The sequence below is a fragment of the Bos mutus genome, chromosome 18 (genome assembly GCF_027580195.1).
Source record: "Bos mutus isolate GX-2022 chromosome 18, NWIPB_WYAK_1.1, whole genome shotgun sequence".
Lineage (NCBI taxonomy): Eukaryota > Metazoa > Chordata > Mammalia > Artiodactyla > Bovidae > Bos > Bos mutus.
This window is the reverse complement of record NC_091634.1, coordinates 19485357-19510845: the sequence shown is the minus strand read 5'-3', so window position 1 is coordinate 19510845 and position 25489 is coordinate 19485357. Positions and strand designations below refer to the sequence as shown.

At 49.2% G+C, this 25489-nt stretch overlaps 1 protein-coding gene across 2 annotated transcripts in view; it reads right to left on the bottom strand.

Annotated features, from left to right (window-relative positions):
- The window catches only part of ANKRD27 (ankyrin repeat domain 27), a 60802-nt gene that overhangs the window by 13272 nt on the left and 22041 nt on the right, over positions 1-25489 (bottom strand). For both annotated transcript variants that reach the window (XM_070388013.1, XM_005897754.3), the window contains exons 5-22: positions 25048-25202; positions 24501-24560; positions 23024-23077; positions 22857-22922; positions 22693-22769; positions 21743-21864; positions 20614-20692; positions 19830-19959; positions 15065-15157; positions 13520-13647; positions 12936-13018; positions 11913-12028; positions 10707-10799; positions 8737-8934; positions 6831-6890; positions 6629-6748; positions 5476-5520; positions 2927-3049 (exon numbers count right to left, since the gene is read on the bottom strand). In XM_070388013.1, the coding sequence (XP_070244114.1) occupies positions 2927-3049; positions 5476-5520; positions 6629-6748; positions 6831-6890; positions 8737-8934; positions 10707-10799; positions 11913-12028; positions 12936-13018; positions 13520-13647; positions 15065-15157; positions 19830-19959; positions 20614-20692; positions 21743-21864; positions 22693-22769; positions 22857-22922; positions 23024-23077; positions 24501-24560; positions 25048-25202 (1802 nt within the window). The remainder of the gene's footprint in view (positions 1-2926; positions 3050-5475; positions 5521-6628; positions 6749-6830; positions 6891-8736; positions 8935-10706; positions 10800-11912; positions 12029-12935; positions 13019-13519; positions 13648-15064; positions 15158-19829; positions 19960-20613; positions 20693-21742; positions 21865-22692; positions 22770-22856; positions 22923-23023; positions 23078-24500; positions 24561-25047; positions 25203-25489) is intronic.

Genomic DNA, 25489 nt, shown 5'->3' with positions numbered 1-25489 from the left:
TGGAGAACAGTGTGGAGATTCTTTAAAAAACTGGAAATAGAACTGCCATATGACCCAGCAATCCCATTGCTGGGCAATCACACGAAGGAAACCAGAACTGAAAGAGACATGTGTACCCCAATGTTCATTGCAGCACTGTTTACAATAGCTAAGACATGGAAGCAACCTAGATGTCCATTGGCAGACAAATGGATAAGAAAGCTTTGAATCAGTTCTAATGAGGTGGATGAAACTGGAGCCTATTATACAGAGTGAAGTAAGCCAGAAAGAAAAACGCCAATACAGTATACTAACGCATATATATGGAATTTAGAAAGATGGTAATGATGACCCTATATGCGAGACAGTAAAAGAGACACAGAAGAACAGTCTTCTGGACTCTGTGGGAGAAGGCGAGAGTGGGATGATTTGAGAGAATAGCATTGAAACATGTATAATATCATACGTGAAATAGATCGCCAGTCCAGGTTCGATGCATGAGACAGGGTGCTCAGGGCTGGTGCACTGGGATGACCCTGAGGGATGGGATGGGGAGGGAGGTAGGAGGGGGGTTCAGGATGGGGAGCACATGTACACCCATGGCTGATTCATGTCAACGTATGGCAAAAACCACTACAATATTGTAACTAGCCTCCAATTAAAATAAATTAATTAATTAAAAAAATAAATGAGAAGTCCAGTTTATCCATTGTCCTTTATGGATCATGCTGTGGGTGTCCAGTCTAAGAACTCTCTGCTTAAATGCTGGATTCCAAAGATTTCCCCGTATTTTTTTTCTAAAAGTTTTATAATTTTACATTTTACAGTTAGGTCTGTGATCCACTTTGCATCAGTTTTTGTACAAGGTGTGAGTTTAGGTTGAGATTCTTTATTTTTTTTCCTGAACATGTCCGTTTGCTCCAGCCCCATCTGTTGAAAAGGCTGTCCTTTCCCCACCACCTTCCTGTTGGACCTCCGCAGCCATGTCTGTGTGGGTCTGTTTCTGAGCGCTCTGATCTGTCTGATCTGTGTGTCTGTCCCTCCACCTGGGCCACACTGTTTTGATGAGTGTATCTACATAGTCAGCCTTAATATTGGGTAGAGTGATCCTAATTTATTCTTCTTTGCCAGGATTGTTGTTGAGTATTCTGGGACCTGCACCTTTCCGTATAAATTTTAAAATTAGCTTGTCTATGTCTACAAAAGCTTTGTTAGGATTTTGATAAGAATTGCATTAAAACTGTAGATCAATCTGGGGAGAAATAACTTCTTTCCTATGTCGAGGCTTCATGAGTCTGTTTATCTCTCTGAGTATTTAGGCATTCTTTGATTGATTTTTTTCATCAACATTTTGTGATTTCCAGCATGCAGAACCTATCCATGTCCTGTTAAATGTTTACCTAAGTGGTTCATTGTTTTTGAGCAGCTGTAAATGATTTTGTATATATAGTATGTACTCATGTGCTGTCTAACTCAAGGTCCCATGTTAAGAAAAGTAATTTGACTTTACAAAACAGATACAGAGCAAGATAATACTACCTTATTAAAAAAAGCTTCACCATGGGTGTCTCTAACCTAAGAGATGGCTGAGACTGTCGCTCACATGAACCTTTGCAGCAGAGTGCACGCTGGGATGTGTGACTTTTGTTCTGTCCCCATGCTGCTGGATATTCACAGTCCAAGAACCTGAAAACTGACCTCTCCTACGTGGGCTGCTTAAAAATCAAAGGGATTAAAAAAGGCAGATGCTGTTTCAAAGGATGTGATGTGAAGTAGCACCTCAGGCCCAGCCGATGACTGTATGGCTGGAGGCAATCACTGTATCTCTGCTGTTCTTCTTGCTGTTTACTTTGTTTTTTCCACCTCACAGTTCATTAATTGTAAAAAAAAAAAAAAACGGAATTACACATCACAGTGTCTGCTGAATTTGTCAGATAAACTTACGTTCCTGCTCACTTAAAACCTACTACCTTTTTCTCCTTTGTAATTTCTCAAAAAGACACAAAAGTAAATTGCTTCATGCTGTGATTAAATTAACCCCTCACCCTCTTCCAGCCCAGTGGCGTGTTACAGCTTGCTCAGTGATAAAGAACAAAATGTTGATGACACGCTACGACCTGGAATTAGGCTGAATGAGCAGAGCTAGTCCCCGATGGGTGCATGCCGTATTGATGACATTTATATAACATTTTTGAAATGACAAAAACATTAGAGCTGAGGAACAGATAGTGGTGACTAGGGGCCAGGGATGGTGGGGTGGGGTGAGGAGGTGTGGTTATTAGAGGCAACATGAGTGATTTTCCTTGTGATGTGAACACTGATCTGTACCGTGACTGTGGTGGTGGATGCACAAACCTTCACATGTGTAAATGAGACAGAACTAAACATATATACATGCACACAAGCACAAGTAAAACGGGAGATCTAAGACGGATGGACTGTGTCCATGGCGATGCCCTGGTCAGGGTACGTACTGTGCTTTTGCAAGCTATTACCACTGCGGGAAATGGGGGGTGGAGAGGGGACAGGGGTCTCTCTGTGCTAGGAGGGGGGCCCTCCCACAGAGGGTGCACCAACATGAGCCAAGGCAGAGGGCAGCTGATGTCGCCTGCAGCCTCCCCAGGGGACCACGGCCACACGGACACAGCCCCTTGGTGTGTGTCTGTTCATAAGCTCCTGCCTTGTGACTCAGGGGCCCTGAGAACCGCTGAAACACTAAACCCTCGTGCGTGGCCCTGTGCCCTGACCTGCGCGTTCAGAAGGCAGGCAGCCCAAGCTGATCCTGCATGCGTGTCCACTTTCCCCTACCTTGAGCTGGGTCTCAAGGGACACCTACAGCCAGCCACTCGGCCTTAGCTGGCTGAGAAGGGGACGACTTTCCTAGAGGGAGAAAGAAGAACTGGCCGCCTACTCCCGCCCCCACCTTCCAACAGAAGAGACGCCAAACCTTTTGAGCTGGAGCACACTTGGGGCACTGGCACAAGGGGTGACAGAACTCAAGCTCCACCGCCCCAACAGCGTCTTCTGCTTCATCCAGGTCCTCCTCCGTCCACTCCAACAGGTAACGCACCTGGTGTCAGGCAGTGAGGAGAGATGCGGACTGAAAACCCATCCTCAGCTCCTGTACAAGCTATGGTGTCCTACATGCACACACACACACATACAGTGTCCTACACACACACCACACACACACCATATGCACACACATCCACACACACACATAAATGTTCCCAAATCAGGACCTACATCTCCACCACCACGGAAGTACCTTATGCATGATGGTGCTCTTTCTTGAGGACTCCAGGGTCTCCTGTGCTCAGGCCTTTCTAAATCCTTTTAGTGGTGACAGAGAGATGGAGCTACCATTTCTGCAGATTGCATTAGATTCTTCTCTTCTGTCTTAGAAAGGGGCAGCGTGGTGCTGCTTCAGGGTGACAGCTTTAAAGCCCTGGTCCTAGAGCATCTCGCGAGCACCTCCTCTTATGTTACGTCCTCTTATGTTATCTAATTGTCCTCCTTCGACAAGCAGTCTGTCTCATCTTATCAGGGAGCAGACTCACTCCAAGGGGCCAACAACTTGTTCAAGACCACATGATGAGGAAGTGGTGGCCAGAACCTAAACACAGACTCTCTGACTTCACAAGCATCCCTTCCACCTTAATGCTGTAGCCCACAGGCGAAAGCACTGGAAAGACCCCTAACAGGTCAAATTTATGTTCCAGTAAAGGCCAGTTTCTGGGATATTAAATGTGAGAAAACACAAATACATTTCCAGGCCTGGTTCTGAGCCCTGGGGAAGCCAGCAAATGCCTGCAAGGGGTGACAGAGGGCCCCAGGAAGATCCCATGCCCCTCCAAACACCCCCCCTCCAGGGCCCCTCCACACTGCTGACAGCAAATATTCCATCCAGGCCGAAGGCCTCACCTGACCCCGGGGCCTCACCTCCCAGGCTGGCTGGGACAGACTGGACTCAGGGCGATTCCTCTTGGCGGTGGTTAGAAGATATACGATGGGGGAAGGGGGCTGAGGGCGGTGGCCTCGGGCTGTGGGATGGGGGCTGTGTCGTGTGTGGATGGGTTTGGGTGGTGACCACCGGGCACCGGGCAGCCTGCCTCTGCTCAGCTCCTCCGTGAGTGGCCCCACCCCCTCGCCCGCCCACAGGATGAAAGCAGATGTGTCATGACACAGAAGGGTCGGTCTCTTCTCTACACTCATAGGAGCCTGAGAAACTCCTCCTTGGCTTCCCTAAAGAACGCTGACTTCCCTGGGGCTGGTCTCGAGAGGGCAGCAGCCGGCACCAGCCAGATCCATACCCCAGATCCTCCCATGAGAGGAGCTGTGAGTCAGGCTGGGGGTTCACAGTGGGCTCTGGGCAGAGGCTAAGACACTGATAACTATGTTCAGACTCCATATACCCCCGGAGACTGTGCTAATCAAATCCCAGGAAATTCTGTCCACCACCCCAAACTCCACCATCCTTGAGAAGCACTCTTGAAACATGACTCTTAAAAGCGCTCTTGTAAACCCGATCCACTCAAGGCTCCAAATCTGGTAAGGGCTAATTTACTCCTTTTAAAGTGGAAGTCAGGGGACTTCCCTGGTCCTGTGGCTCAGATTCCTTCCTCCCAACTCAGGGGGCCTCGGTTTAATTCCTGGTCAGGAAACTAGATCCCACAGGCCACGACTAGAGATCCCGCATGCTGCATCTAAGACCCGTTGTAGCCAAATAAATTAAAAAAAAAAAAAAATTTTTTTTTTTAAATTTTTAAAAAATAAAGTGGAAGACAGAACAAATTCCTTTCAGGAAGCCTCAGATAAGCCAGGGGGACTGCCCATGAGTGTTTCCAGTGATCTCATCACAGCTGTTCCCCGTCGCCTGACAGGAAGGGTTAGGACGCACACCTTAGCGCCGTCTCATCTGGACACTTGCTTGTTGTGGGTCCTTTCAGCTCCGAGCCTGGGACTCAGCCTCCTGACCAGGATGCCACACTGCCCACAGCTCCTTGCAGGGCCACACCAAGGCCCTCTGTGCTCTGTCCTCCCCTTCGCCACCTCTACCCATCCCCTACCCAATCTGTTCACCTTGCTCCTGGCTAGTGGGATCCGGCCCTCTTGCCAGCATCGCCACCCTCCTGGAATATGAATGTCTAAAAGGCGGGGGCAGGCTTCCTCTGAGGCTTTATCCCACCTGCCTCGTTACTTGTTGGGGGGTACGTCCCATCCCATCACCATCACTCATGAAATGCACCCCTTCTGCATGAACGTGAACAAAGACCCCCCACAGCTCCTGACTCACCTGAAGACCAAACACACGGGCACAGCTGCTTCAGCTGAGAGCAAGCCGTTTGAAATTCACTTCTAAAAACTCACCATTTTTATAGAGGTTTATGTGTTTGGAGATAGGATATAGGAACTCTGTCTGTACTTCCTGCTCAATTTTGCTATGAACCTAAATCTTTCTAAAAAATAAACTATTAATTAATAAACAAAACTCACCATTTCCAGGTCTCCATCAGCAACAGCTCTTAAAAGTTTTTCTACCTTAATAAAAGGAAAAAGAATGTAAGGGAAAATATAATAATATGGTAAGACTAGAAACAATACAAATCACATTCTGGGCATTCCCTAGTGGTCCAGTGGTTAGAACTCAGTGTTTCCACTGCTGGGGGCCTGGATTCAATCCCTGGTCTGGAAATTAAGCTCCCAGAAGCCTCATGGTCAAAAAGAATAAATAAAGGTGAAATTCATGTTATTATTAGAAAAACAAACCAAAAAAAGAGCATTCTGAAGACCTAGTAGCTTTCCCGTCTCTTGATTTCATTCAGTATCTTTCAAACACACCCCCGAAGTTGTTCGCACAGGGCACCTTCCACATAAGGCCTATAAGATGACCTGCCACTTGTGTGGCACAGGGGGACACCAGCCACCTGGAGCCCAAGTGCTTCCTAAGAGGGCGACCACCCGTCAGACCTGCATCTGTTCAGCTCTCGTTATCCACCAGCTAGGATACCATGAGGTTAAAGCTCATGGATCCACTCCCGGCCTGTGTTAGGCCCTGGAGCATGTCTCTAGGCTTTTCTTCGCTGTGGTTCTGCATTGAGCTAGGGGTGGAAGGGGTGGAGGGGCCCCGGGGTGGGGTCAGTGAGGGCTCCCCAACCACAGGGGAGGAACTGGGACACATCCATGCCATGATCTACTCTGTGGGCTGACTCTGGACAAGCTCTAAGGTAAGTTAGACAGAAAAACAAAAACAAAAAAACAGGGTATAAGTCAGCTTTTATAAAAAGTAATGCGAGAGGACACGTAACTATCTCCATAAACTCAGCAGGAAGTCAGGAATGACACACCAAGTTAATAAGTGTGCTGACAGAGCGGGATGGAAGGGCAGAGAAAGTGCTCTGTAAAATAATCTTAAAGCAGTGGACCTACAGGTGACTCTACCTGTAGGCTTCTTAGAATACTCCCCCTCCCATCACACACACCCACTCGCATACACACACACACAGACACTTAAGCACATGTGTCCATGAAGGGCAAGGAGGAGGAGGCTGGGCTTCCCCCAAGGGCACGGCATGGCCCCCGTCAGGCCGGGGCTCTAAGTGGCCCCCAGAACACAGGCCCCCTCCACCCTCCTGTCTGGGGGCCTCACCTCTCTGTAGTCCTTCTTGGGGTCATCTTGCCTGGAGCTCAGCGACACGGAGGAGAAGCTGGAGGTGGAGGAGCCCTGGCTGATGGAGTCCATGGAGCACTGAGGGGCCTGCACAGACACCTACAGCCCGGCAAGAGAGGGGGTGAGGGCCAGACAGAGGCTGGTCGCAACAGGGCCGATGAGTGCAGCCCTGCCGTCTTACCTCTGAAGACTTCTGCCTCCTCTCGAAGGACAGATGGTGGGCTTCCATGATGGACAGAATCTAGGACAAAGGGGACGCAGATGAGTCCTGAGATGAGTCACCGAAGTCTCATCACCTGTATGGTGCTCCCCACCTCCTCGGGAGGGCACACAGCCCAGCCAGGCCCACAGCGGGCGGAAACCTACTCGGGTTCACACTAAGTCCAACAGGAGGAGCCGGTCTCCCCATTAATGGGCTCGGGGAACAAGGGAACCCAGGCACAGAGGGGCCTCAGAGGCTGCCTGGTCCAGCCTGGGCTGGTTGTCCACAGGCCTAAAACACGGCCTTTCCACTGGCAGACAGGGGCCTCAAGTCGGGGCAGCTCAAAGTCGGGCAGGACGGCCGTCTGCTTCTTCTGTCTGCAGATCTCCTTCTGGAAGGGCCTTTGGGAGAAGCTCGAGGACAGAGGTGCCCTCAGCCCCTCATGGGCATCTCCAGCCAAGGGTGGCCTCACCCAGTCCCCCAGTTCTGGCTGCTGCAAAGCTGAGACCCCGTGAGGGCATGGGCAGCTGAGCCTGCTCCCCTCCCCGGGGCCAGGAGCAGGGATTTAAACCTCTGAAAACTTGGCTCAGAAAACTCCAAAAACTAGGTCTTACATTGTGCCCTTATCACACACACAATAATAATAGACAAAGAGGGCACGGGAGTGTAAACATCTGGAGGTGATGCATCTGTTTACAGCACAGACTGTGGTGCTGGTCTCATGGGTATGGACTTATCTCCAAACCCATCACGTTGCATATGCTAAATGTGTACAGCTTTCTGTATGTCACGCATACCTCAATGAAACTGAAAGTGAAATTGCTCAGTCGTGTCCAACTCTTTGTGACCCTATGGACTATAGCCCACCAGACTCCTCCATCCATGGGATTTTCCAGGCAAGAACACTGGAGTGGGTTGCCATTTCCTTCTCCAGGGGATCTTCCCAACCCAGGGATTGAACTCAGGTCTCCCGCATTGCAGGCAGAATTATTACCATCTGAGGAGCTTTCTGTATGTCACTCATACCTCAATAAAGTGGTTTAAAAACAAAAACCGGTACTCCTAGAAGACAGGAAGGAACTAAAAGAACTCCCTAGATGAGGGCTGGGAATGATAAAACATCAAGAGGCAAAAGTAGGGCCTGTGCAGAGAGAGACATCTGGAGACCTGCATGGAAACAGAATCACCTGTGCGAGCCACCAGCCAGGCTGGTCTGGACATCAGGACCACGGATGGCCATGGCAGGTGGCCCTGTGCTCCCCCGGCTCGTTGGTCAAACGCTTCTCTGTGGGCATCCCTTCAACAGGGTTGCTGCCACAAGGCATACAGGCCTGGCCTCTGGAAGGACCCCCCCCCATTCCCGACCCACTTGCAAGTGAGCACTGCATGACATGTGGCCCCAAACTACGTGTAATCAGAAGTTACTGGCAGGAGAGGCTAGTAGTTCATTAACGAATCATTTATGGAGGAAACTATACCCAATGACGTCCAGAGCTGGCCGACTCAGAATAAGGTTTTAGGCGCTGAGGGTACAGGAACAGGGAACAGAGCTGATGCTGCTGTCTCCATGCCCCGCCCCTGCTCTCCCTGGCCGGACCCACCGCCCCATCTCCTCTCACTCTATCTAATCACAAGCCAACAGCCCTCAGAGGCAAACTCTGCAGGAGCAGCTCTTGGTAGGACACTGAGAAAAACTCCTACTAAGTTGGAAAATAATATGACTGCATGAACCTCATTAACAACCAGGTGTGGTACGCAGCACAGCGGGTATGCACAAACGCTAGCCTTGGGGACCGATGCAGTTTGAGCAGCACGGCAGAGACCTGACCTGCGGATGGTGCTATTTTTTTTAATCATACTGCTGCTCTGAGAGGAAAAACGCTACCTTTGAGTTTAACGCACACTTGAGGGGCGTTTCCTTCAGCCTGTTCTGGATCTCTGTGGACGCCCCGTTCTGCAACAAGGTCTCGATGATGCCCTGGTAACCCCAGCGGGCAGCGATGTGCAGGGGGGTGTCTCCCTTCTCGTTACCGATGTCCAGTCTGCAGGCCTGCACGTCAAAGTAGACCAGAGCCTTCACGCACTGCGAACAGAATGGGAGAGGCCCCCGTGAGCTCACAGGCCAGGCCCCGGCAGATCTGTGCACCCTGCAGCCTCAGCCCGTATCCCGACTCGATCCAGGTGCCATCTGCTAAGCAAACATGCAGTAATAGAATGTTACACCTCCAGGGTTCCAGGTAACCTGATCAGGACACATCATTTTTATTTTTTAAGAACCCAACTGCCAATCAACTGGAATGGCTGAATATAAATTGTCGCATATCATGTGTAGAAAGGAGTTCCCAGAGTAGGCCTGACCATCATCCCGTGAGAGGCCAACCTGCAAGTCTGGCCCTGGACTGGCCAAGTTCCTTGGGAGCTTGGATATGAGGACCGTTCTCACAGTGCCCTGACTGATAGATAAGATGGGCTCACTGGGCCTAAACTGTTTGTCCAACAATGGTTTATGCTGAACACCTGCTGTTCTTCTGGGAGTATGGAATTTGAAAGATGCTAGGCAGATATGGTTCACACTACCAGCCTCCAAGCAAAATCTTGAGCACTGAGTCCCTAATGAGCTTCTGGTGGAGAACACTGTGCATGTGTTGTTACGCTGCTCGAGGAGTAAGTGTGTCCTGAGTGACTCCATAGGGAGCAACTCTTGGAAGCCTGTACCTGGTTTCCTCCAGGCTTTATCCTTGGACCCTCCCCTTGGCTGGTTTTGCTCTGTGTCCTTCCACTACAACAGAGCTGTGAAGCAACTGGACGCTGAGTCCCGTGAGCCTTCCCAGTGAGTCACTGAACTGGGGAGTGGCCTCAGGGACCCTGACACAATACACACGACGGATTATTGTGTAATGATTACAGAATGGGCTAGATCTACATTGATCGACCTATAGGATGTCCACAATATAGTAAGTTAGGAAAATAAGCTGCATAAAAATATGTCAGGGGGACTTCCCCGGTGGTCCAGTGGTTAAGAGCCTGCCTTCCAATGCAGGGGATGCAGGTTCGATCCCTGGTCAGGGAACTAAGATCCCACATTGTATGCATGTCTGTGCTTAGTTGCTCAGTCATGTCTGACTCTTTGCGACCCCATGGACTGTAGCCCACCAGGCTTCTCTCTCCATGGGATTTCCCAGGCAAGAATACTAGAGCGGATTGCCATTTCCTTCTCCAGGGGATCTTGCCGACCCAGGGATCGAATCCATATCTTCTGTGTCTCCTGCACTCCAGGCAGATTCTTTGCTTGCTGAGCCATCCTACATGCCACCGTCGAACGGCAACAAAAGATCCCGTACATCACAAAGACCCAATGCAGCCAAATAAGAATAAATATATTTTTTAAACATGTGTACAGTATGATTTCATTTTCACTCCTCAACCACCTAGCCCTTTGTCTGTATAAATCTACCTATATTTCACCATGGAGAGAAGCAAGGCAGAGAGTGGTTAGGGAAAAAAAACAAATACACAGTTAAATATTAAGCGAAAATGGAAATGGTAAAATCCCTTGATATTACCACAAAAATATAAAATGTAAAGACTGAGTACGAACAAAGGCAAGAAGCAGATGGCAGCAGGGAGGATGCATAAGATTTCAGGAAAAGACAATGGGCAGTTACTTTTCAGATTTCTGTTATTTCAATGTAGCATCTGTAATATGCTTTTACATTTTTTAATTAAAAAAATAATACACCAAATGTTCCAATAATTGTCAACATAAAATACAACAGGCAACAAATGTGAAATCCACATTTCTCCTCCAGTGAGAAAGGGTAAGGCCCCTCCCCGGGGACAGCAAGGACCACTTACGTCCTCGTGGCCGTAGGTGCAGGCCAGGTGCAGAGGGGTGTTACCGTTGTTGTCTTGCACTTCGGCACTGGCTTTGTAGTGCATTAGCAGCAGCTTCCAAGGGAGAGGAGAGAGCAGTGAGCGCCAGTGAGCACGGCAGGGCAGGCTGGAGCCCTCGGGGAGCACAGCCTGGGGTCTTACAGGGGGTTGTTGCCCAGTCTCCATTTTCAACCTTATCTACTTACATTACAATTACAATTAGATCAGCCCTATAATGGAAACCAATCTGAAAAAGAATATATACTATAGGGATTTCCCTGGTGGTCCAGTGGTTAGGACAACACATTTCCGCTGAAAGGGGCCTGGGTTCAATCCCTGGTCAAGATCCTGCATGCCGTGGCCAGAAAATAAAGAAAAAGTTACAAAAAACAAAAGTACTTGGCCCTGGGCCTGGTGCTTAATAAGTCAGTGAAGGTCAGCTCCCCACAACCCCAGGGCGCTGAGACTTGTATGCATTGTCAGACATATACTGGCCTAAAAAAATTTAAATTAAAAAGGTAAAAAAAAGATTGTACACTGTAAATACACTACCTACACACACATACATATAACCAAATCACTTTGCTGTGCATCTGCAACTTATGCATGGTAAATCAACTATACTTCAACTACACAAAAACATTGAAAAAATTTGAAAAATGAAAGCAAAAAAAGTATCATGCATCTTTCCTGCAAAAAAGTTTAGAGATCATTAAAAAGAAAAAAAAGAGTGGATATATGCATAACTGATTCACTTTGCTGAAACTAACACAACATTATAAATCAACTATACTCCAATAAAAACTTTTTAAAAAAGAAAAACAACCCCCATCAATCACTAGCAGGAACGGAGGCACTTTATGTACCGAACAACTTCATCTGAAATCGAAACATCAGTGACTGGCAAAACAATTTTGCTTTCCAGTTTCTGGACTGTCTTCTCACCATAGGTATTAAGTCTAAGGGAAAATCCATGTTGGGGCTCTATCTAAAATATTTCTAGTATCTGGGGGGGTGCCTGTCTTACCGCGGATTACCGTGACGTTTCTAATCTACACCTAACAGCTTTGGCCCAGCAGACTCTGGGGGAGGCGCCAGAGACCCCAGGCTTGCCGTGACCTCACAGAGCCACGTGGAGCAGAGGAGAGGCCAGCCCTGCAAGGCCTCGAGCAGAGCCCAGCTGCTCACCGTCACGCTCTGATAGCCCTTCTGACACGCAAGGTGGAGCGGGGTGGAGCCGTGGTAGTCCGTGGCGTTTACCACCGCGCCCTTGGAAACCAGGAGGTCGATGAGGGATGCCTGCCCTGCAGAACAGAAGGGAAAAGGGTGGGCTTTCTGAAACCATTGAGCGAAGCCACGGCTTTATTTCACCCTCTCATCTGCTGGCACGAGACATGCCAGGAGGTATCTTTCTGTGTGGGGGGAACCAGAGCTAACATCAAGTCACACGCTGCAGTCTCTGGACACCCTGGGGTGATGCTTCCCCTCTGGAGGGAGTTCGGCCCCACCCCACCTAAACACCCCTGCGGCAGCCACAGAAGGGAGGAGAAAAGAGCCTTAGATGCCCACAGAAGAGTCCAGGGTGCATCACTTCAAGGGTGGAATACCGTGCAACCATGAAAAAAAAAACTGACATGGAGAAATGTTCTTACATATCTCCTAGTGGAAAAAAGCACCCCACAGACCGTGTGAGCCCCACAATATCATATCTTTTATATACACACACACTCAAGCATGGTGACGTTTCAGTCATGGATCAAAACAATCTTTAGACGACTGCAGGATGCAAGAGTTTACAGATGTTGTGTTTTCTACCTTGAATGTGCACTTTTATTTGTGCACTTTAAAAGACAGAGAACTAAATTCAGTATCCTATGATAAATCATGATGGAAAAGAATATAGAATACAAAATAAATTAAAGATAGTAAAGTTATTTTTTTTAACAGGAATATAAGAACCTTAATTCAGTCTCATAGTTCAGATTCAAGCCTTCCCTGGCTGGACACCAGCCCAGAGCAGTGTCAGGCATCCACACAGCCCGGACACATGCTCTTCCAGCCCAGGGACAGCACATGAAGGTCCCAGGGTGGGGGGCCTGTGATACAATCCCTGCCACCACCCCACACCGCCTCCCCCAGCATCCACGCTCTGCTGGGGCACCCTTGGCCCCCATCCCTTTGCCCTGAGAGCACAGAGGCTGGACCACATACCACAGAGGGCAGCCACATGGAGCGGTGTGTGACCCCTGTCGTCTCTGGAGAATGGAGTGACAACTGAGGGGTCATTCAGCCTCCTAAAAGGGAAAGAGGATACAGAGAAATAGACCGAGGTAAGGACATGCTGGGGCCCTGGGACCAGAAGACAGACCTCCGGTGTGATCCAAGTTGGGTCTCCTCTACAGCGACCCGGAGAGCATCAACCATGGCTTCCGCTGGGACCCTCCCCACACCCAGCCCTCCAGCCTTTGACACCCAGCCAAAGAGCCCGATAAAGATAAGAGGAGACCGAAAAGGTTGTGGGGAGGAGCTGACAGTCCTCCATCCGAAAACCCACTTTCCGAGGTAGGGGCAGGCCCTCTGCCCGCCTCCCCAGGTTAAGCAGCCCAGGAGGGTGCTAAATATTTTTATTTCATCTGATTCTCCGAAGAGGCGGAGGTTACCATCTCCAGTTTACAGCAGAAGCAGCAGAGTGCAGCAAGGATAAGTTTCTGATTCCAAATTGCACAGCAAACGAGGGGGAAAGTTCCACCCAGGCCCCGAGTCTCCCCCTTCCCAGTGCTGCGGGGCCCTCTTACCCAGAGACGAGTTTCTCACAGTCATCACAGAAACACAGAGGGTGACACATCTTTTGGACGGCATCTTTATCTTGGTCTTCCTGACTCAGAAGTCTCTCCACTTCCTTCTGGTTACCTGATGCAATGTGCTAAAGTGACATCAAAAACACTGTTGATACGACGGAACGATTCGTTCTCTAAACTGTGAATTTTTGAAGCATCCTTACAGAAACATATATCTATGTGTGTGTACTTAGTAGCTCACTTGTGCCTGACTCTTTGCGACCCCAGGGATTGTAGCCTGCCAGGCTCCTCTGTCCATGGGGATTCTCCAGGCAAGAATACTGGAGTGGGTTGCCACGCCCTCCTCCAGGGGATCTTCCCAAACCAGGGATTGAACCCAGATCTCCTGCACTGCAGACAGATTCTTTACCATCTGAGCCAACAGGGAAGCCCATCAATGTGTGGATGGATGAAATGACTTGTTCTCTGGGACTTGTTTCAAAATGATTTAGATGGATGGTGAAAGTGGGGCCAGGGGATAGAAATGAAACAAGATTAGGGAGATGGCTACATGGAGGTTCGTTCATCATACTACTCTCTTCTACTTTTGCAAATGTTAGGATTTTTCCATAACTAAAACAACGACAGTCTGACAAAAGTTCCAGAGCAACAGGCAAAGGGGGGACAATCCACCCTGAGGGTTGGCGCAGACTCTGACCCTTCTTTTAGATTACAATTGTCTTACAATCTAATAGAGCCTTGGCTTTCAAAAGAGCTGCAATTAGTAGGAGACCCCTGCCAACTGCAGGGCTCACCTCTGTGACTCCTGGATATGTTTCCTATGTGGAGTGAGACTTTCTGGGGCGCAGAGCTCATGGAACGCACTCTGGCTGGTGGCCTCCTGATGACTGCCTCCCAGGGCACCTCACCAGCCTCCCCGTGGTAGATCAGATCCGAGGAGGGAGCCTCCTGCACTGCCTGGGGGTCTAACCACCAGCAGGTGCTGTGTTCCCAGCCCAGCGCGGGCACACAGGTGTCTATCACGCAGGTTCCTGGAGCTGAGAAGAGGCACTGATTCTGGCAGAGCTGCCAGTGAGGTGCCACTGAGCAGACGGTGAAGAACAAGCTATGTTTCGCTGAATGGAGAGAGGAGGACAGCCAGGCAGAGGGTTCCACTCACAGGGGCCCAATCCAGCAGGGCTGCAGCACAGCTCACATCAGAGAAGACGGGCAGCAAACTGATCCCATGAGACCCCAGCATCCCTAGCGCCTCCTTGAGCACAAAATGGACTTCTGTGTTGAACTATGCAAACCACCCTGATGGATTCTACAGAGACTCAAGAGGCGAGGAAAGACGGAGAGCTCCTGGGACTTCCCTGGTGGCCCGGTGGCTAAGACTCCCAATGCAGGGGGCCCAGGTCTGATCCCCGGTCGGGAACTAGATCCCACATGCTGAAACTAAGACCCAGCAGCAGCCAAATAAACAAAAATAAATATATATTAAAAAATAAAAGACGGAGCACTCCTCACACATTTGCACCCTCGGGACCTCCCGTATCTTACCTGAAACAGGCAGTCGATGGGCGTTGAGGTCAGCTGAGACAGTAAGCTCATTCTCTGCTTAAGGAACAGTCTGTCACCAAATCCCTCCGACTCCTGCAGGAAAAGCCGATAAGCCATGTTCTCACACGTCATGAGCTGCAGTGCAGGTCCTTGAGAACAGAGGACCCGGGACGATCGGTGCTATCTCCCACAGAGCGGGCCCGGCGGTGCCTCTCCCTGCCCCCACTCAGCCGCACAGCAGACCCTCATCAGGCTGGAAGAGGGGCTCCCCGTTTACCTCTCCAGGAAGCGGGGCTCTGACAACAAATACCCAGCAGGGATGTGGGAGGTGGGTAGTGTACTGGCTGTGTGTGTGAGTGAGTGTGTGTGTGTGTGTGTGTAGAATGTAGCATCTCTAAGTGTGGAATGTGGCATGCACACAGCACTATCATCCCCAAGGCAACCTAGGTTGTCCTGGCCTCCCCCGCCTCTCACAGTCTCTCTCCTAATGCCTGCCGAGCTCTGTCCCCTGCGTTGTATGTGGGCCCACAGACAGGAGACCTGGAGGAGGAAACGGCAACCCATTCCAGTATTCTTGCCTGGAGAATCCCATGGACAGAGGTGCCTGGCAGGTTACAGCCCATGGGGTCGCAAAGAGTCGGACACAAATGAGCGACTGAGCGACTGAGCACACACAGACAGGAGAACCATTCGACAGGCTGGTCTACGCGTCTCAGCAACAGAGAGAAGGGCTGTGCATCTTGAACATACATATTGAAACATCAGACAACACGGCCCCTTGGCCCAAAGTCCAACAAAGTCTACCCCAACGAATAAACTTCATTGTGCAGATTATTTTTACCTAGATACAAAAATCCAAACAAATATTCTTACTTTATGAAGTCATTTCTAGAGACACTCAATGCTCACTTAAGCACCTGTGACTACATTTTCTGATGACAAATTAACTTCCTTGGAAAGAATGCTGGCGGAAGATGGAAAGAGTTGTTCTCAGCCAGCTGCTGCCAGAGCTCACCAAACCCTGAGAAAATGATGGGATCAGCTCTCTGTGGCCCCCTAAGTTCTGACGTAGGTGGTCTGGTTAAAAATAAAGCTGCCAACACTTCTGGGGTCCACTGCCAATCAGGGCCCCTCACACCAGCCGCCCTCACAGGGTTGTGTTGGCAGACAACAACCCCTCACCATTATAGCCGCCTTTGCTCCCGTTGACATCTGCTGCATAAACCTCTGTCGACTGTTTTATTCAGTGATTTACAGCTGAGCAGCTCAGGGTCAGAGAAACATCAAAGATCTTATTGCTCAGGTAAATCTGGGGCTCTTTCCTCCACTTGGGGTGACTATTTACAGGGCAGTGATAAAAAGAGATAGATCTTCTAAGATTGAATCTTCAGGGAAGAATGACCAGAAGAGATCACATATCAGCTAAGACCAATTTGGAAAAAGGGTAAACCCTATTTATTGGAAGCCCAGTAAAGCAGGAGTGAGCCAAAGCCTGCAAAGCTGGAGCAGAGAAGGGTGGAAATACTATTTGGGTTCTGCCCCATTTTTTTTCTGTCCACAAAGGTAAAAGTCACCCCAGTAATGATTATTTTCCAAAAGTTCAAGCCTTCACTAATGAACATACTTAAAGAATGTTTATAGTCATCTCAACAAGGATTATGTCTTGGGAAGAAAATTTCCGTGAAACTACATTAAAGTATATATAGTCAATAGGAAAACATTATTTGATTTAGAAACACTTAATGCTTTTCAGAGACCTCACCTGCTGTTTAGAGATACACCTGGGCTCTTTCCCCAGGAAATATCACGACCGAGCAGCTGTGACCTCACACACTTCTAGATGGAACTGCACCAAGGCAGAGACAACACCGCAGACGAAATCCCAACGCTGACATCACACACGACAGGTGAGCCGCAACGCCTGCTCTGTCCATACAGGTAAAGGCAGGCAGCTCTCAGGTCTGATCCCTTCAAGACCCAAGGGTCGGGCTCCATGGCTGGCCATGAAGATGATGCAACCTTGTCCCAAGTCTGGGGGTATCGACAAGCCTTCTCCCGGGAAGGCAGGACCAGCTGGTGTGACAGCCCAGTCCAGAGGGGCACACTGGGCTGTGTACCCACCTTGCCCATCCAAGTTAACAGCCAGCCTTGGGGCGATCCACACAGAATACACCAGAGAATCAGGAAACGGGGACATCCAGATGAGGAGTGTTGCGAGAGCAAGGAAGTGCATCAATTATCACTTCATACGTTGAAAAGGCACTTTCAAATATCCCATTTAAGGACCTCCCTGCTGGTCTATTGGCTAAGACTCAGAGCAATGAAGACTGAAGATCCGGCGTGCCACAACTAAGACCCAGCCCAACCAAACTAAAATAAATAAGTATTTAAAAAAAAAAAATCTCATTTGATCCTCACAACCATCCTGCAGGGGTGAAATATGCAACATGCTCCCCAGTGTAGACAGGAGAAAGGACAGAGGCTCAGAGAGACAGACTTGTCCAAGGGCTAGACCCCAACATACACCAGCACGAGAGGTGCCCCCTCACATACTCCCCTGATCCCACTTGGAACATTTTCTGAAGGCAAAGCAGGTGTGAGAAGCTGAGCAATGGTGTCCGGTCAACCACCTCTTTATTCTCTGGCCAAAGGGCTTCAAGGGCTGGCGATCCTGCCTACACGTCATGGGAATCGAGATAGCAGGATGGCTGCGGGACAGGAAGCGGGCAGCAAGGGGACAGGAGCACCTTCAAGAGGTGGGTGCCTCCCTCCAGGTGACGAGGCCCCATCAAGGAGCACGAGGCGAGGCCTCTGCAGGGCAGTGGGTCCAGGAGAGGAGAGCAATCAGAGGGAAAGGACCAGAAGGGCAGGGCTGTGATGGAAAACCTCCCCAGGCAGGCACCATGGGAACAACGTGCGTTCCTGGAACCTCACAGCAGACGATTCAACCTGGGACATCTCACTGCCCAGCTCTGGAAGTGAGCGGCATTTCTGACTCTGTGGACACGTGTGTATGCAGAGGCGCCTGTGTACACCACATGTACATTCTGAATGTTAATGGTTTCGCCCGAATTAGAAGCAACTTTTCTTGAGAGTCGCACAAGACCCATCGGAGATGAGATGCATGCATGCTAAGTTGCTTCAGTTATGTCCAACTCTTGCACAGCCTCTAATTTTACCTGTGTGTGTGCTTATACTCAGGCTCAGTCATGTCTGACTCTTTGCGACCCTTTGGACTGTAGCTCACCAGACTCCTCTGTCCATGGGATTTTCCCAGGCAAGAATACTGGAGTGGGTTACCATTTTCTCCTTCATGGGATATTCCTGACCTAGGAATCGAACCTGTGTCTCCTGCATTGGCAGGGGGATTCTTTACCCCTGAGCCACCTGGAAAGCTCCTGTATATGTGTATGGGTGATCAAATCAAACCCAGACAAGAGCAGAACTTAATTCTTCAGCAAGTACCAGGATAGTCGGGCTATGTGCCAAGAAGTGCAGCAGAAACTCAAATTTTGGTTAAAAATATAATTGTGTAAGCACAGAAAAAGACATCTACCAAAATGTTAATAAAAGTCATTTGCAGCTAGTGTGCTTATAGGAGGCTTTTGCTGTCTTCACTGCAACTTTTTATATATTAAATATTACTGCTACTGCTAAGTCACTTCAGTCGTGTCCGACTCTCTGAGACCCCATAGACGGCAGCCCACCAGGCTCCCCTGTCCCTGGGATTCTCCAGGCAAGAACACTGGAGTGGGTTGCCATTTCCTTCTCCAATGCATGAAAGTGAAAAGTGAAAGTGAAGGCGCTCAGTCGTGTCCGACTCTTAGCGACCCCATGGACTGCAGCCCACCAGGCTCCTCCATCCATGGGACCCTCCAGGCAAGAGTACTGGAGTGGGGTGCCATTATTACTTATAAGCAAATATTAGTTTTCTAATCAGAAAAAAAAAGAAAACTATCCTTTCTGGAGAAAGAAACAGTATGCAATGTTATCTACAATATCATTTCAATTATGTAAGATATACATGGCAAGGAAAAAGACTGAAAAATACATAAACATGTTAACAGTGAATGAATTCATGAAACTGCTTGTACCCAAGTGTCCCCATTTGAACAGGCGTATGTTCTTTTTCAGATGTTTCAACTTGTCATTTACTTTGGGGAGCTTCCAACATCAGGGGGGCATTAAGATTGAGTGTGAATGTTCAATCCTTGGGGCTCTGAGTTTTTAATACAGAAATCTCTCCATTCGATTGATTTCAACTCTGCAATTTCTGTGAGTACCCTCACGTTTTGGTGGTGGGTATAATGCGAAGTAAATCAGCAGTGAAATCTTGGTTTAAGCCTCTCAGTTCTCGTGGGAATATAATCGCCTCTGCCAGTCTAAGTTCATCAACGAACCAAGGAAATTACAATAGGGCCGCTGAGTCCTTAAAACTGCAGACATTATTAATCTCATCTCTTGCCCAGCATGATCAGGGTACCCTAATTCACCGCTTCTGGTGCCCCCTTCTGCCCGTGTGCATTCGAGGATGACCAGGATTAATGAAGCAGGAGATCAATGAAGTGAGAGCCAAGGATGACCTGCCAACTTTCACAACCTACCGACTGCTTCGTGTTCAGTCTGCCAGGCAGTTTTTAAATGGCTGAGGCCCCATTTTCTTGGGAGAGGATCTCTGATCCTCCTCCTCCACACCACCCTGAGAATCCCGCCGCACACACCATGGCACCCACAGAGAAAGGGCAGGACAGGAGGGAGCTCTTACTGGCTTAACAGAGAGGCTTCCCTGCCGAATATATTCGATTGCAGCCTCGATTGAGGTCAGGCAGTATCCCAGTTCATCTTTGGCTGAGCTGCTAAATCTGAAGTTTTTGATGTAACTCAAGTTTGCCATCCTAATAAAAGGAAGAAAACAGTTTAATTGCTATATACCCCCATTAACGCTTTGGTAGAAATGATGCTATTGGCTTGGTCACAAAGTTGGTCAGCTCTGGGGAGCTAAGGCCGCTTCCCCTGGGATCTTTATTTAGATGGAGTGCAACTAGGGAAATAATTGGGACTCCCCTGGCGGTCCAGTGGCTAAGACCTTTTGCTCCCAATGCAGGTAGCCGGGGTTCCATCACTGGTCAGGAAACTAACCTAGATCCCACATGCTGCAACTATGACCGAGTACCGCCAAATAAATACATATTAAAAAAAAAAAAAGGCAAAAGACGTAAAGTCGCTTCTTACTTTCCTGCAATGAGCTAATTTTTAGGAAGCTGATTTTTTCTATGGTGAATTTGGGTTTCTGTGAGAAAAGGATGGGCTTTGGAGCCAGACAGAACTGGAGCTCACTTGCCTCTCAGCTGCTGACTGGCCACATGTTCCAGAGAGAAACGTAAGATCTCTGGGCCAAACTTTCCCCACCTGCAGGTGGAATGACAGATGCCCTTGCAGGGCAGGTACCTGGCTCCTACAGGGCGCTCAGCTTCTAGAGTGATACCAGAACCACCCCAGTGCAGTGCTGCCATTTTGAAAAAAGTTATTTTAACAAAAAAAAATATTACCAATTAGGGATCTCTGTTTTCACAAGCAAATACAACAGGACTGACAGCAGATCATCAGCACACATGGTCTCCAAGTTAACTGCAAGCAGGAAACACACATTCAGGGCCATCCTGGGACGCAAATGGACTGACAGGCATTATCAACTCCCCACCACCGTCCAACCCACAAAACCACAATCCGGGAAGATGACACATCGGGGAGAAATTCAATCGCACAATTTCCTTTCTAGTGTCCTAAATAGATGTCAGACTCCAGGAGGAAATGAATGCCTCCTGAGAACATGTGCAGAAAACAGCAAGCTCCAAGCAGACCACCCCTTGCTACCTGTCCCCAGCAATCCCAGGACAGGGAAAGAGCCCAGGCAAGTCGGTGATGGTGGATACGACTCGAAGGTGTGCCAGGATCACTGCCAGAAGCCTCTTTCCTCCTGAGATCATTGCCATTTTATACACTGCAGAGTCCAGGGCTGATGGGCAACTTCTCATTGAAATTTTGTTTAAGTAATCCAGTCACACATTTAAAATTCCAAATGGTGCAAAAGAGCAGACCATGCATGGCTCTCCCATCCGTGCCACCCAGACTTCCTCCCCAGAAGCCACTTCTGTTGGTTCCCATGTATCATTCCAAGAGAGGCTATGATCACCCCCCTGTATACATATATGGGTATAGAGCCACCCCCTTTGTGCAGTGTCCTGGAAGTATACTGTACACACTCCTGTTCATTTGATTTAATACACTTTGAAGAGCATCCCTACTGGCCCACAAAGATCTGCCTTCTCATTAATTTTTAGTTTTTACTTTTAATAATGGAAAATTTTAAGTATACAAAATTAGAACAACCTAACAGTTAAACTCCCCTGTACCCATCACTAGCTTAGCTTGTTTTTGAGGCCACTGCTTCTCCACCAGCATTTCCTTACCTAAAGATGCCTAACCTACCCCACTACCCCCTACCCCCATTACTAGGCACCCACTCTGCAGAACAGGCTCTGGGGTGCTCATACGGGAATACTCTACTACACATCAGCCCATCTCTGTGGCCCTTTAAGATGGCACTGCTCCCCAACAGATGTTTGCATCTGGACTTTTGCAGCCACCGCCCTGCCAGCCCCTTCCCTGAGCACACACCTCTCTGGCTGGGAGACTGGGTGATCAGCTGCACCACCTTCCGCAAACAAGCCAGCTTCTGCTGCGGGGACGTGCACCTGTTCAGCTGAGCCAGCTCCCTCTTTGCTCGAGGTATGTTGAAGCTGCAAAGTGATTTGGGACATGACCATATAAGACCACGGTGTGAAGGCCCTCCTTCTTGGTAATCACAAACCTCAGATTTACATTTCTCACGGCAAACCATAAGTAACGGCAAACAGAAATAGACACTCAGAAGTAATCTGAGACAGCAGCAAAACCCAGCAGCTTTCAAGGTCTCAAGCAGGCTGCCAGGTGATGTAGCTGCACCAAAAAATTAGGGGGAAAAAGAAATCAACAATCCTTAGCTTCAGAGTAAAATAGGCCAAAGGGGGGGAAAAATTAGACAAAGAGATTAGACATTTTTGTATCCTTTCATCAGGATACAACTCAAAAGGAGGGGCTCCAGAGAATTTTCTGGCAGTCCAGGGCACAGGACTCCACGCTTCCACTGCAGGGTGGGGTGAGGGTACAATCCCTCATCGGGAAACTGGGGTTCTGCAAGCCTCAAGCTGCAGCCAAAAAAAAAAAAAAAAAACAAAATCAAAAGGAGGTGCCCCTAAGGCAGGGGTCCCTCAGACCAGCAGGTGATGAGAGATGTCAGTGTGCAAGGCCCACCTGGGTGAGCTGCACGCCCACCCAGAGACCAGCTGTGCACGACCCCACCTCCTCCGGCTCCCACCCACTGGCACGCTGGAAGTTGGGTGCAGCAATGTGCCAGCTCTGAAACACTCATCTACCAACTTCAAGCCTTTATCTTTGGTCACAAACAACTGCCCTGCTCCACAGTCTGAACCACGTCACCTAGAGCTGACGCTGCCACTGAGGGTCCCGCTTCTCGGTCACAGCGGCCCAGGCTCCGAGGACGCCAACGCTGCAGTGTAAACCCTTACCTGAACTCAGGTTTCACACCGATATCCTTCTGCTGAAGATCTTGAAGGCTCCTCGTGATTTTGTTAAAGGCAGCATCCTAACGAGAGATTTTAATGAAGCTTCAAATGTCTGAAAAGGCTTAGAACACGGCTTCCGTCCTACATGGTGATGACACAGAACCTACCTCTGCTGCCTCCATGGTGCCCACGTACTTGAATATCAGGTCGTAAATATCATGCTGGACATACATCTGTGAGGTCAACAGGTTCAAGAGTGTGTGTGTGGGAAAGTGGGCAGCAGAGGAGGCCCCGGCCCTGGACCTCCTCGCCCCTCACTTCCCAGGGCCCTTACCTCTACCGCCTGCTTCATCAGGTTCATCTGGGCCTCCTGCTTGGCGAGCACTTTCTGGAGGACAAGGAGAGGACAGTTACAGAGCGTGGACTGGCCTGGGCCAAACCACACGTCTCTGTTTTGGTTTTGGTTTTGTTTTCTTAATTGAAGTATAGTTGATTTACAGTATTAATTTCTGCTGGACAGCAAAGTGATTCAGTTATACACATACATATACATATATATACACACATTCTTTTTTCTATATTCTTTTCCATTATGAAAAGATTTTTTTTCTATACTCTTTTTCTTTTCTATATTCTTTTCCATTATATAGCCATTCTTTCCCATGATATTCTTTTTCATTATGGTTCATCAAAGGATTTTTAAAAAAAATATGCATTTATTTATTTGGCTGCACAGTGTCTTAGTTGAGGCACTTGGGATCTTTAACTGTGGCACGCAAACTCTTAGTTGCAGCGTGTGGGATCTAGTTCCCTGATCAGGGATCAAATCCAGGCCCCTGCACTGGGAGCACGGAGTCTCAGCTACTGGAGCACCAGGGCAGTCCGTCATAGCATATGGAATGGAGTTCTCTGTGCTATACAGTAGGACTTGGTTGTTTATCCTTTCTATATGTCGTAGTTTACAACTGCTAACCCCAACCTCCCCCTCCATCCCTCTCCCAACCTCCCTCTCCATCCCTCCCCCAACCTCCCCCTCCATCCCTCCCCCAACCTCCCCCTCCATCCCTCTCCCCCAACCTCCCCCTCCATCCCTCTCTCAACCTCCCCCTCCATCTCTCCCCCAACCTCTACCACCATCCCTCTAACAACCTCCCCCTCCATCCCTCCTCCAACCTCCCCCTCCATCCCTCTCCCAACCTCCCCCTCCATCCCCCCCCAACCTCCACCACCATCCCTCTAACAACCTCCCCCTCCATCTCTCCCCCAACCTCCACCACCATCTCTCCCCCAACCTCCCCCACCATCCCTCTCCCAACCTCCCCCTCCATCTCTCCCTCAACCTCCACCACCATCCCTCTAACAACCTCCCCCTCCATCTCTCCCCCAACCTCCACCATCATCCCTCTAACAACCTCCCCCTCCATCTCTCCCCAACCTCCACCACCATCCCTCTAACAACCTCCCCCTCCATCTCTCCCCCAACCTCCCCACCATCGCCCCCCCAACTTCCCCACCATCCCTCCCCATCCTCCCCACCATCCCTCCCCATCTCCCCCCCCATCCCCCCCCCATCCTCCCCTCCATCCCTCCCCATCCTCCCCCTCCATCCCTCCCCATCCTCCCCCTCCACCCCTCCCCCAGCCCTCTCCTCCCTGGCAACCACAAATCTGTTCTCTGTGTCTGTGAGTCTGTTTCTGTTCCGTAGATAAGTTCATTCATATCATACTTCAGATTCCACGTATAGGTGACATTGTATGGTATTTGTCTTTCTCTTTCTGGCAAGTCTCTCTTTTGCAGGCCATGCTGCTTACCAGGTGGGAGTCCCTCAGCAGCTGCTGGAGGCATTTGGTGTAGAGAGCATTCACGGAGTCCTGCGGAATACAGAGCAGAGAGAGGCCATCCTCAGAATCTGAGGCCACGACACTGAACCCAGGATGCAGCCAAGAGAATATCTCACAAAGTGGATTTCCTGGGCAAAAAGCTCTTAAGTCCTAATGCAAGCTTATCAAACTAAGTATGTGATTTTTTTTTTTTTTAATTAAGTATGTGATTTTTTTTTCCAATTTTTTGGGGGGTGTCTATGCATTAAGAGTAGGAAAAAAAATTCCCCTTAGGGTTAACACAGATGATAACAATATTCATCGTGATACTTCTCTGTGACTTTTCAGGTTTTCTACTGTGCTTATTACTTTTTTAGGTAACAAGAAACATTTAAACGGAATCCAACATTTTGTTGGACGTTTAAATGTTCGCTTCAGATATGTAAACGTTGCCAACAGAGGCGGCAGCAAAGTGGCAGAGTGATCCTGGCGCTCTGAGCAGGGCACGCCTATGGCAAAGCAGGGCTCAGCTACTGACTATGTGATGACGGAGGCTCTTCCGTTCACACTCTCTGAACGTTCGCTGGAAAGAGGTGATGTTCCTGTCAAATCTCTCCGCATGTCTTCCCAAAAATTCTCTCACATCTTCGATGGTTTTCAGGGAAAAAGAATCTGAGGATGTCGAAGTCTCTTCTGAAAAAAAGAGACAAGCGGGTCAGGCTGGCTGAAGCCATTGCTGTTTCCTGAAGAAAAGAAGTCCCACAACCCTTTGCCCTGCTCCGCCAGCTCCTGGGTCACCATCTACCACAGGAGGAGAGGGATAAGCTTATTTCAAGACATCACCCAACAGTGGCCCAGGTGGGGGTCCAGGGAGCCTGGCCCTCTTGAAGCCCTTTCCTGGGACAAAAACCTGAACTCTCCGGGATCACAGGCATGGCCTGGGAGGTTCTGGTGATGAAGCCCTGATTCTTGACAATAAG